The sequence below is a fragment of the Gymnoscopelus microlampas genome (genome assembly GCF_963454915.1).
Source record: "Gymnoscopelus microlampas genome assembly, chromosome: 24".
Classification (NCBI taxonomy): Eukaryota; Metazoa; Chordata; class Actinopteri; order Myctophiformes; family Myctophidae; genus Gymnoscopelus; species Gymnoscopelus microlampas.
In genome coordinates this window covers 30,727,243-30,739,861 of record NC_139961.1, presented here as the reverse complement: position 1 = coordinate 30,739,861, position 12,619 = coordinate 30,727,243, and the positions used below count along the sequence as shown (strand labels likewise).

The 12,619-nt window shown below is 43.4% G+C and overlaps 1 protein-coding gene across 4 annotated transcripts in view; it reads right to left on the bottom strand.

The window, feature by feature from the left end:
• The window catches only part of filip1l (filamin A interacting protein 1-like), an 88,568-nt gene that overhangs the window by 6,878 nt on the left and 69,071 nt on the right, over window positions 1-12,619 (bottom strand). For all 4 annotated transcript variants that reach the window (XM_084050738.1, XM_084050737.1, XM_084050736.1 and 1 more), the window contains one exon: window positions 1,211-4,040. In XM_084050738.1, the coding sequence (XP_083906864.1) occupies window positions 1,211-4,040 (2,830 nt within the window). The remainder of the gene's footprint in view (window positions 1-1,210; window positions 4,041-12,619) is intronic.

Sequence of the window (12,619 nt, the reverse complement as noted above, 5' to 3'; positions counted from 1 at the left end):
ATCTAAGTGGAGTTTCCATTATGTCATTAAAAAGAACTCAAAGTTCACCCATGTTGCTTTTCACTCTAGGTCACTGGGTTTCTGTGCTCTGGATGTAGGGAAGAAACTATGATGTCAGCCTATGATTTTAACTCAAGCAAGCAAACACATGTCAGTACCCCTCATTTTTTTCCCGTTCTCCCTTTCTTGTTAATCTTAAAGGCTGTAAGTAAGCAAAGCAGAGTTTTTTTCCAAATATCTCTAGTTGAGAATTGTTATATCTAGCAATTTATTATCTTTAACCACAGGAACCCTTGTGTCCCTATTCTTGGCGAATATTTAGCAGATGTACAAGCTCACAACGTGTCGCGTTAAGACGCATTGTGAGCTTGTAGATCTGCTATTTTTGGCAAAGAGATATGGTGTAGGGGGAAATACTAGCAGACCTTGTATAGACCCCTGGAGGACTTGGATCAACTAAGTATATAGGGTTTCTGTGGTTAATTGTCTTTTGATATGAAAAACTGAACAGTCAATAAGTGAGTATATTTTGTGCATTCAACAGCACAGAACCTGGTTAAAACTAATAAAATAGAAAGTGTGACTGAACTCAGTGTTTAGATGTTAGAGAACATGCTATGAATTCAAATCAAATGAATCTGATCTTCTGATTATCTTTAATCTTAAACATTCAAAACATGCCGCATTGAGTGAGTAAATTGAGTATGCAAGCATAGATGACAAACTAAAACATAATGCCTCTTTTTTGCACACTTTAATATTGATAAAATGAAAACAACTTAAAGAAAATGCAAGATGAGTAATATGAAGTATAAACAGCATTGAAATTATACATCAGTGTAAATAGCCTGTCCTACATGGTAACTTTACCATTGAGTATAATACAGTAAGTGCACACAAGTTAAAACCTGGTGTAGAGTGAAATCATCTAGTGCTTTCAAATGGTTATTTTTTTTCATGCACGCAAACCATTGCTTTATCTAATCAAACAGAACTAATGAAATCAACCAAAGTAAAAACCATCTAGCTTTCTATTCACAGATCAATGAAACAGACGTTTAAAGACATCAGCGGTATAATCTCTGTCGAGACACTGAAGACAGTTAAATGGAGGGGGTGTTGTGGGTCTAATGGGCAAGGATCATTAACAGGATGGTATGAAGGGTTTTGGTGAGGGGTGGATATTAGGTCAGTCATAGGCATTACTTACTGTAATTTGTGCTGGCCTTTGGATTGGGGTGGAGGTGGGCTTTATCATGATGCTACTTGTGATTTTGCTGTTGACTTTGGCAGCAGGGGGGCTGCCATTGGTCGAGACCTGAGTCCTCTGCTCCTGAAGTCCAGGCATGTGGCATGGACTCAGGGTCTGTGGCGGACTGCTGATGGTCTGAATAAAGGGGTTCCCTAAGTGAATGTGGATTTTGTTGTCCTCTGTGGTGATGACACTCGGCCCCGAGCTGTTGGATCTCTGGACCTGCCAGTTGCTCTGCCTCTCCGGGGTCACTCGGAAGACGGCGTGACCCCCCACAACCTCCACTGGCTCTGTGGAAATGGTCCGCTCAGGGGTGCCTGTTGTCACAGAGACAATTTGTATTGGCGATATAGCTCTGTCCGGGGTCACAGAGCCAGAGGAATCAGGGGTCATGGTTCTGGAGTAAGTAGCCATTGTGAAAGGTGACAGGGCCCTATCAGGGGAACATGGTCCATCAGACACTGGGGAGCCCTTTGATTTTGCTGTGGGGGAAATGGATTTTGTGGTGGGGGAAAGGGATGCATTCTGGATGATTGTAATTCTTTGTTTGGGTGGGCCTCCGCTTGTGGGTATAACGGCAGTGCTGGTGTATGACTGGACATTCTCTGTGGTCGGGCTGGTGATCTCTAGCATGGCTGTATTGTGTCCATGGTCAGGAGTCACTTTGATGTGCAGAGGCTGCCCGGGACTGTGGGTCAACACCACATCGCCATGCTGGACATTGTTGGCATGTTGCCGTGGTTGCACTTTACCATTGACCACCTGGGGGCTTTCTTTGTTCTTGAGTGGCACTCGGGCCCTTCTCATGTTGTTGTTTAAGTTGTTGACGTTATTGATGATCGAGGGGCTGCATTTTGTTAGTTGAACCTCGTTGTAATTTGTATCATCCTCCGGTTCACTCTCGTCATAAAGTTTTCCGTTCACAACAGCACGTTCTAGTGGCGCCATGGTCATGCAGTTGGGAGGCAGGAGGTCGGGCGGTTCAGTCTGGACTTCCTTGGATGAAACGTGTAGGTCTGAAAATCGCCTTCCGTTCATACCAGGACGGAGACTTTTGCTGAAGCGCCTGTACCTCTCAAGCTCCCGGGTGAGGGTCTCCATCTCTCTGGCCAGTTCTTTGTTCCGGACCTCCTGCTGGGTCAGTTTCCTCTGCAGTGTGGAGTGATCATTTTTCACACGGCAGATGGAGTCTTCAGTGCCCATATACTCGTGGACCTTCTCTTTCAGAGCTGCTACCTCTCTGGTCAAATGGCTGGACTTTGCCTCCTCCTCCTTTAACCGCTTGTAAAGGACATGCTCTTGGTTGCACTCTTTCTTTTCGGCCAGCTGGTACTTTGCAAGCTCGTTCCTGGATATCTCCAGCTCCTCCATCAAAGCCTTCGCCCTCTCCTGCTCATCTGAGAATTTCTTTTCCAGTGACTCCAACTCCTCTGTTTTCAGCAGGTCGCCCTCAGCCACCTTCATGTCCTTGAGTTTGCGCCTCAGCCGCTCGACCTCCTGTGTCAGGTCCTTGACTTTGTTGTCTTCCTGTTGAAAGCGGTTGCTGACGGGCGTCTTGATGTGCTCCTCTTTAGCCTTGATCCTCAGGTATTCTCTCTCAATGGCCTCCAGCGACTGCAGCCTGTTCTTCATCACACCAACCTTAGACTCCAGGTCTTTGCTCTGTTCTTCCTCAGCCCTCAGCTTGGCTCTCAGATGGTCAATGTCCTTAGTATTACTGCACATTTTCTCTTCCAGCTCCGCCTTTGATTTCAACGCTTTCTTGCTCTCTTCAATGAGCTTCTCCGTGACAGACGTGACTTTGTCCTGTTCCGCCTGCAGCTTACCCGTACTGTTATGGACCTTGTTCTCCATCTGCCTAAGCTTCTCCGCCATAGCCTTTCTCTCATCCACCAACATAACCGTCAGCGTCTTGAGCTTGGTAAGGTCTTCCTTAAGCGTCATTTCAGTCTTCCCCAGTTGGCTCTCCGCAGTTTCCAGTTCCTTGACTCTGACTTTCAAGACGTCCAGCTCGCTGGAGAGAACCTTGGAGACAGTCTTCTCTTTCTCCAGGTTGCACTTGAGAGAGCCACATTCTTGCTTGCTTTTGCTGAAAGCGTCCTCTAGCCTCTCAAGGTCAATGATCCTGTGATTCAATTTGTCGACCTCAGCCTTCAGGCTCTGGCTTTGGCCAGCCTCTTTCTCCAGCTTCCTGTTGAGGTCCCTACACTGGTCCTCCATTCTGATCAGCTCTTCATCCTTGCCCTCCATCTCCAGCACTCTCTTCCTCAGCTCTTCCACCTCAGACATGAGGACAGAGTCTCCACACTCACCGCGGCTTATTTTGTCCCTCAACTCTTGCAGCTCTTCCTCTGCCCTGCGCAGCGTCTTGTTGGTCTCCCCCAGCTCGTCCAACTGCCTGCTGAGAGTGGACAGCTTCTGACGGAGCTGTCTGTTCTGGGCATCTTCGCTGGTCAGTTTGGCGGTCATGGCCTCCTGCTCCTGGTGGTTGCGACTGGCCTGGTCGCGAAGTTCAGTCTCCAGGCGAAAAACCTTGCTTTCCTCCTCCTGTAGACAGGTGTTTGCTGTGCTCAGCTCCTCCTGGGTCTTGGACGCACTGGCACTCAGCTCCTGGACTTTGGCCTTCTGCTGGCTTAGCTGCTCAGTGAGGCGTTGCTGCTCATCCACAACCGTCAACGCAAACGACTTGAGCTTGGTCAGCTCCTCCTTCAGGCCTGTGACTTTCTTGTTGTTCTCCTCCTCTTTTCGCTCTTGGTAGGCCTTCTCCTGGTCAATTAGCACTTTCAACCTGTGAGAAGGAAGACAAAAAGCAAATGAGTAAGTGTCATCTTCTGTTCAAAATTCAAAGTTTTTGAATGAAGACAGATGATTGTCATTTTCATTGAATATGAAACCATCACTGCGCTGAGCATTGCAAACATAGTTGCACCTTGTTAAACTTTTTGAATAATTTTGAGATCTCTGTGTTCAAATATGTTTCTTCTTTGCTCATGTTAGATGAAAAGTGCATGAGAATACAACTACCAGCCCTCACTGCCATTGCCCACTGGCCCCACAACTCAAAGCACAGTCACACTATAAACACTCATATTTGCCCTTTATTTCAAACAGGACTCAACAGTTTATGTCATGGAAAATTTAACACATCATAAACATTGCTGCATTTTAACTCACGGTTGGTCGCCTGCAATGCTCGGGTCAGCTTTTTTTTTTCTTTTTTTCAGTTCCCTTCCCATGTTGCCAGTTAATTCTCACATCGTTTGGAAACCTGACTTATGGCTATAAATATAGAGCCTCGAGTTTAAAGCCCAATAGTAAGTGAAGCTGAAAATGTTTCCAGGGTATTTTAGGGTGCACCATTGATGCATCTCATATGACCTACTATATATCCTCTGTGAAACGTTACCAACGTTGATATATTACTAACAGAGGTGAGAGGAATGGCTATGAATTCCTCTTGATCCCTGCTGTTGCTTAAATGCTTATGTTCACCTCTATTTGGTAATAGTATAATCACTACATGCACATATTTTGGGGCTTGTACGCTATTTGATTAATTATGTTTTAATGTTATTCCTCTATCCGTCCAGTATTTAGCGTGCTATCTGCATGCTAACACTTTTGAAATTAAGCTATGTACAGGTATAATATGTTAAATATATTATGTTTACATGCAATGGTAGCTTGCATTGCATAGACACTACTAGACAGAGAACAGCTAAACGTTGTATGCCAGTGTTGTGCAGTGAAAATAGCTGATCTACAAGCTCACAACGCGCTGCAATGCTCACACATTGTGAGCTTGTAGATTAGGTATTTTCTGTGCATGACAGTGTCAAGCTACAGTGGTTAACACAAACTTTCAGATGGAACAAAAATCAGTCAAACCGTGTCAAGGTATTACTATTACGTGAACACACCCATGGACCCGTGTACAATTACAGTGCATAAGGCGCCGTGCGTAGCCAGGGTCACTGTGTCTGGCTCATGCGTATATATCAGTGCCGCCCGCATCGCATAGGGGGCGTGGGGGATGTTATGACTGCTGCGTATGCAGCTGCCAGGCATTTCCACACAGATGTCCCGCTGGCATGGAACAATCCCTTAATGAAGGGCTTTCTCGGGTACCCCCGCACGCTCTCCCCCGCCTTACCAAAACCACCATGACTTACTACCCTGCCTGCTTAAAAAAAAAGTTATTAAAGGAATTCCCCCTGTTTCTTACAGCAATTACAGTCCCACAGTGTATATACACAGCACTAAAACAAATTTTCTTTCTTTATCTCTCTACCCCAAAGATCACGACTCTACCCCAAAGACCACCAACTCCACGTGTGTGTGTGTGTGTGTGTGTGTGTGTGTGTGTGTGTGTGTGTGTGTGTGTGTGTGTGTGTGTGTGTGTGTGTGTGTGTGTGTGTGTGTGTGTGTGTGTGTGTGTGTGTGTGTGTGTGTGTGTGTGTGTGTGTGTGGGGGGGGGGGGGGGGGTCATCTCTCTCCTCAGGGTGGGTGGAGGACTCATGTAAATGTCTCCATGTGGTCCAGGCGGGTACTGTACTGACTTCGAAAGGTGACTGTCAAAGCATACGTCAGCACTGTAGACTATTCCATCGCGTTTGCTGTTATTTCTAAGTCATTTTATGTGTGGTTAGTGTGCAGGGTTGAGACGTGAAGGTGTACCTAGTGACCGTTACTTTTCATGTCATATATCAATATCGACATATATCACATTTGAACAAAAATGACACTGTTCTCTATCAACGATAGCTTTAACTGGGGACACCATATGTTGCAGTACTTTGCAGCACAGCTCGTGTTCATTGCAACATATGCTGGCAGTTTTTTATTAATACCCTCTGTTACCCATTAACAATTAGCAAATATTAGAAGTAACAGAAGTGTACCTGGTACTTTATCCTCTTTGCTACTTGTTTTAAAAACACTCGTAACGGAGGCAGGCGTTTTCCCCGCAATTGTTCCCGTGTAATCGCTGTTTGCTCTGCCTCTTATCTCCAGCCCCAATGTTATTCTAGTGATGTCATCGAGCCAGAATAGAATAAGAAATGGACTTTGGACTCTCTTAGGACTAGCAAGACCAGCCTCCCCCTCCCCCCTCCCCCCCAATTAAAATACACAAAGTACTTCCAAGTAGTGCTAATGGATATATACCCTATACACCTCATGTAAGGGCACTTTATATCAACAGAGAAAGGTCCTCTGAGAGGAAACGACATACACTGTATCCCTAACGCCCCCTACCAACACACACTAATCACTCCACATTAGAGTTCACCCCCCAAAGAGGACTGCAATTTGTTTTCATCAGCCAGCCATTTACTGTGCTCAGGGAAGACAGGAGAAGACACTTTAGTGAGAGGGGGGGGGCATCGTTTAAATTGGGTCATTCTGGTACATTGACGTTACGTACACTATCTTCATACAGTATGTCTTCTCATCATGCCAAACACCCAGCCTATTCTGCGGGGGGGGGGGAACATTCCGCGAAAAATAGCCGATCTACAAGAGAGATTTGGTGTGGAGTGGGAAAAAGGAGGAGGCCTAGTATAGACCCCTGGGGGACTCGGGTAAATCAAATTATCATGAAACTATATAACTATTACTCATTTCCCCATTGGGAAACTGTGGAGCTCACAGACAAATATGAGTCTGTGCTGCTGACTAGTGAGCCAGCTACCCTCCACTGAGATTGAGTGAGTGGATGAGTGCAGTAACCCCCTTGTGTTCAGGAAGTGCACAACAACTACAGTGCAGCCCGGTGATGCATCGTTGTTGCATCTTTATGTATCATCGATGAATCTGTATTCATCATCGATGTATCATTGACATATCATTTGACTACATCTCCTCTTGATGATTTCATTTCATTTTTATGCTTTAACCACTTACAGTAAGCCCACTTACGACAAATGGCTAAAATAGTCTGCTAATATAGCTATATTAGGGTGACATGCAGCTAATGGTCCAGTCGTCCGTGAATCGAACCGGGGACTCGCTATCAGGCCTTAGAGCCCATAAGGGTATGCACCCTAACCATCGGGTCTCCCCATATTTAACAATTTGTTTTTACAATGTTTGCTTATAATGACGTACGGATGCCAGGTTGAAAGCAGTTTAAGTACAGTATTTTATCCATTGGCCTTACTAAAAGGAAGCGCGGGGCAAAGTTACATATGTTCTGTACGGCAGTGGTGTAAAGTAACTAAGTACATTTGCTCAAGTACTGTACTTAAGTACAATTTTGAGGTACTTTTACTTTACTGGAGTACTTCCAATTGTATATACTTTTGCTTCTACTCCACTACATCTCAGAGGCAAATATTGTACTTTTACTCCACTACAATTATTTGAAAACTTTAGTTACTAGTTACTTTGCAGATATAAATCATTACATTCTAAAACATACATTAACCACTTTAGCCCTATTTTAAACCTAGGCTATTTGAAAATAGCCGATCTACAAGCTCACAACGCGTCGCATTGGGGCGCGTTGTGAGCTTGTAGATCTGCTATTTTCAAACATTCTAGTACTTTTACTTTTGGTTCTTTAATACATTTTGATACCAACACTTTTGTACTTTTACTCAAGTAAATTTAGAATTCCTTGAAGGCTTGTAACAGAGTACTTCTACAGTACATTGCAGTATTGATACCTTTACTTAAGTAAAACATTTGAGTACTTTATCCACCACTGCTGCACGGTGACGTAATGATTTTGCTGGTAATCTCTAATTGCACGACGTCATACAGCCCACACTGGTTACACAACTTTTGACGATGGCTGCCAATTCTAGGCTGTGCTCACCTCAAAACGGATGCTCTACCACCTCCTCCACCACAAGTAATTAACATGTCATGCTGCACTGTCAGCAGGAAAAAGGGTGTTGGCACAGATGGCAACTAACCCCATAACTAGACCTTTACTATTTAATATGACCTTTAAGCCCATTAACCTTCTATATGGGGAGGCACAATCTGAGGATCTTTTCATCTGACACTTAAGTTGGTGGTCCAATGTCTACTCCTATCTTTGTTCAAATCTCTGTTGTCATCTTCTCTGTCTTCTTCTGGTTGCATAATACCAAATAAAGCAGAAATATTAGGGGGAAAAAATAGAAATGTGCAGGGAGTCGCCAGGCAAACTGTCAGTGGAGTCCCAACCACCAACAGGCATTGTGGTTTCACAGAGGGTTCCCCCTCTCTTTACGTGACTCCTGAAGTTGGAAACTGTGGCTCACATGCTTCTTAAAGCTGTGTTACACGTTCCATATGTCAGGGGCCCGCTATGTCATTTCCTAACCACGCGTGATTAAGTCATGTATACACAGACCAATATAACCCTTTGTGTAGGCTACACCGTACACACTGACCGTCACTTGCATACATACATTCTAACTGACTATAATGCACCCTGTGCCATTGTTTCAAGTCTTTAAATGAGTGAGGCTGACCGTTACAGGAGCAGACTTCTTTCAAAGTGTGCACAAGCTAGTCAATGTGCCCCAAGAGGGCACTCAGCTTGTATTGAGGTCTAAAAATGATTAACTTTCCAGTGCTGGTACTTATACACAGAATTGCCCATGAGAGCCCTAGATTTGTAGGAACTACATAAAAGTGCTCGAGTTCTGGAAAAGCATTAAAGTACTTAAGAGGGAGCAGCCAGATAACATTGTCGATGTAAACGGTGAAACAGGATGTTAATTAAGAATGTCATCATTTTGTCAACAGAATTACATTTTCACCTTCAAACACCCAAGTATTTCTGGACATCATGATGTCAAATTGTGTAGAGTCCATAGATGTGGAATGTATTTATGTTGCATCATATGTGTTGAGTGCTATGATCCTCATATATATGCATGATCATTTTGGATTGTACAATATGTGTAATCCTGTTACTTTATATCATGCCTGCCAATATACCCCATAAGGTTACAGTACACTACTTACTCCACACCAGCATCTCTAATGCAAATTTGTCAAATTGTACAATGTACAGTGACAATTAACTTTTCTTCTTTCTGTTCATGTTTGATGCCTCAGTGATGAATGGTTTATCTCTTCACTAACAGTACAGTTCAACACATACTGTGATAGATAATTTGTTGAATTGCTTGTCTGTAACCTCTGCCCCGCTCAAGTTTATGAATAAAACATAAGGAATGATCTACTTTGATGTCTCTTCAGGTGTAATTAAATGTAAGTTGAGTTGGTCAGATGTAAATACTTTTTTTGTGTTTTTAAAAGATCACAAGCCTGCTTGATTTCTAAACCACCTTTCCTTGAGCATAATACTGTAAATGAATTCATCCAACAAATGAATTGAATCAAAAGATTTCCGCTCAGTAACTACCTATTTGTCTGTCTTACAAAAAAGAGTTTGACTGCCAAAAGTTAGACTGCCATTGGCTTAAAGGACACAACCACTTTTTAACATTTGATACAGCTCAGCAAGTTATTTCAAAAGATGTCTGTAACTACACAATGATAACTCCAAACAGCAGGATAAAATTGAAGCCATACATCTCAGAACATCTTAGCTCAACAGCAAAACCAAGACCCCAGCAAAGCCACAAGTGATTACTGCACTTGTACTTGACCAAAAAAGTAACTGTAAAAGTTCCTTTCCCCTCAATTCAAAAGTTATGTTCCATTATTATTATTCCCTTTTTTGCTGTTGCCTACCTGTGGCAAAGTCCTCCGGCTTCACTGCGGTAAACTCATTATCTGACTTGTCCCACACTCAAAGCCCGCTACTCTCTCTCTCTCAGTGTCTGTGATGTGGACATTCCGGCAGTACGACCAAACAATAAGGAATATGCTCACTGCATGCTCCCTGCCTATGGAGCATTACATCATCAGCATGCCCTAATATGGAGCTATGCATCGCAGAGGCTCGCAAAAAAGGGGGTGTGTGCTTGCTTGTGTGTGTCTCAGAAGCTGTTTTATAACAAGACGTTGTAGGAAAGGGTGGTGGGGCGTGTGTGGGGGGGGGTGTTTCTTGACATGCGTGCCGTGTGAAATATCTGCTAGTCTGTCAAGCCACCAGAGGCAGGGCAGTAGGTGAGGAGAGACATGCAGTTCGAGTTACAGTGTTTCCTTCTGGCTCTTGTCAGCGTTAGTCATTAATTGGAGAGAAGGGGGTGTAAAATAGGGAAAAAAGAGAAAAGAATGAACTTGTCTGTACCAAGTTCGCTTAGTAAGAATATCTGATTGAGTGAAGAGTTGAAATCAGGAGTCCAACGGAGCTGACATTTTATATTATCTTTACACTATAAAATTTAACTCAAGCCTAAAGGCAAACATTGAGATTTAGAATTTCCTGTTAAATTTCATCCATGAGCCACTTATCATATCATCGTCTTTTAGGTTCCCACAAATATCATGTTAGTATTGTTTTCTCAACTGGTGCTGGTGTTGCCCTTACACTCTTAAGAAAAATATAATATGCACCGCAAAATCCTGTGTCCATTTAGTACTCAGGATTTAGCAGTGAGTAAGGGAAAAAGAACCTAAGCCTTTTTATGAGAGACGCGTTGTCGTCTCGATTTGCTTCAGTTTTCAGACCCTTCCGACTTAACTCAAGTGTTTCTCATTCACAACAGAATGAAGATTATCATCACTAAATCCATCCATTGAAAGTCACCTACCCTTACGGGTCGGTCCATTTGTACACTTTCAGAGGCACATTAATGCTGGGTTTCACTGTGTATTTGTCACTATGACTGCTGGGATTGCACTTGACAGAGATTCATTAGGGTTACTGGGTTAATTGCCTTTCAGCACGTCAATGCCTCTATTGTCCAGAGCAAAGAACACTGTTTGTTCAAATAGTGAGCTGTGAGCAGGGCATATGAATGGATTCAACCGGCTATGTCATCAGTCACGTTCAAGTATACGGAAAGAGTGAGACTCTTCCTGTCTCCTGCCCTTTTAAATCCAACGGGTCATGGACCCACAATGACTGACGTCTGCCTTGCCAGACAGTGCCAGTTCGGCCAACCAACATGAACAACAGACATTTCCTGAGGTTGGCCACTTTGATGGCCTACATTAGTGGTTTCTGTCATACTGAAATATTATGAAGACAAAAGTCATGAAGTCATGATTGTACAATATCACAGTGTTAATGTTAAATGTCTCCTTCACTGTGGAAATACAGTGGAGCAGGATGGAGAGGATGTTGAAAGAGAAATTAAAAGGAGTTGGATGGATGTACAGTACAGCAAAGATTTGATGTCCAGTATGCATCTGAGCCAGGCTGAGACATCATGGTTACGAATCCAAAGGAAATACAAGAAAGTAATACTCTTGTTTTCATCTGCTGTTATTATAATACATAATAGTAAAGCACTCATGAAAAAACAAAGTGACAAATTGCAAAGTGAAGAAATCATGAAATAAATAATTTGAGCGTTGGGGGTCTTTATTAATACTGAAGTAGTAGTCAGTGAGAGAGAGGGAGAGACAGGAAACTGGGAGAAAGAGTAGGAGAATGACGTGCAGCAAATGGTCCAATGGGCCCGGGCATTGTACCGGAGACTTGCTGCCAGGCATAGAACCTATGTAGTATGCGCAGTAACTATTCGACTATCAGGTCACCCAGAACCCCCCCCCCCCCCCCCCCCATCAAATCAGATATAAATGGTCTTGTGAGTCATGTGACAAGGACCGTCAAACAGATTTTTGATATTCCATACCGTTTGCCTGTAATTTCCTTAAAACATTTGAGCAAAAGACACGTGAACGCACGTTCATGAACGCAACACCACACATACTCAAACTGAAATCACATGTTTAGGGGCCTTTATAGAGAGCACGCTTTTCTAGTTTAAGGGGCCGTGTCCAATAAGACGTTTTTTCCTGAGCGCAGTGTATGTTTTGAATTGTTTACAATGGGATTGCCGCCTTTGTGGAAACCCCAGCAGCATGACGAGGCGATGAGCATTCATTTTGCACTTGCGCGTTCATGTGTGTTGTTTTTCTATGCTTGCTGAGAGTTCAAATATTTTCAACTTGAGCTTTTGGAAGTGTTTTTAGGCAAGCGCCTTGGCGATTTCAGTCAGGAAAACATTTCCCAGCACACACAGTCCCTAAATCTCTGAATAGTTCACACCCTGTTTTAGCCCCTATATTGAATTTAGATGTCACTAGACATATAATTAAGGAAAGATCTCTGATTGTCTGGCTACACGAGACTGCTGCCTTAAGACCTCAGGCTGCGCACAGGCTTGTAGGAGTTAATGACTATAAAATGTCATTAGGACCTAGGCCACAAAGTGCCTTTAAAGTAATCAGTAACATCTTAAAATCAATGTAGGGAAGTGAAAATAGGAATAATAATATTATGTT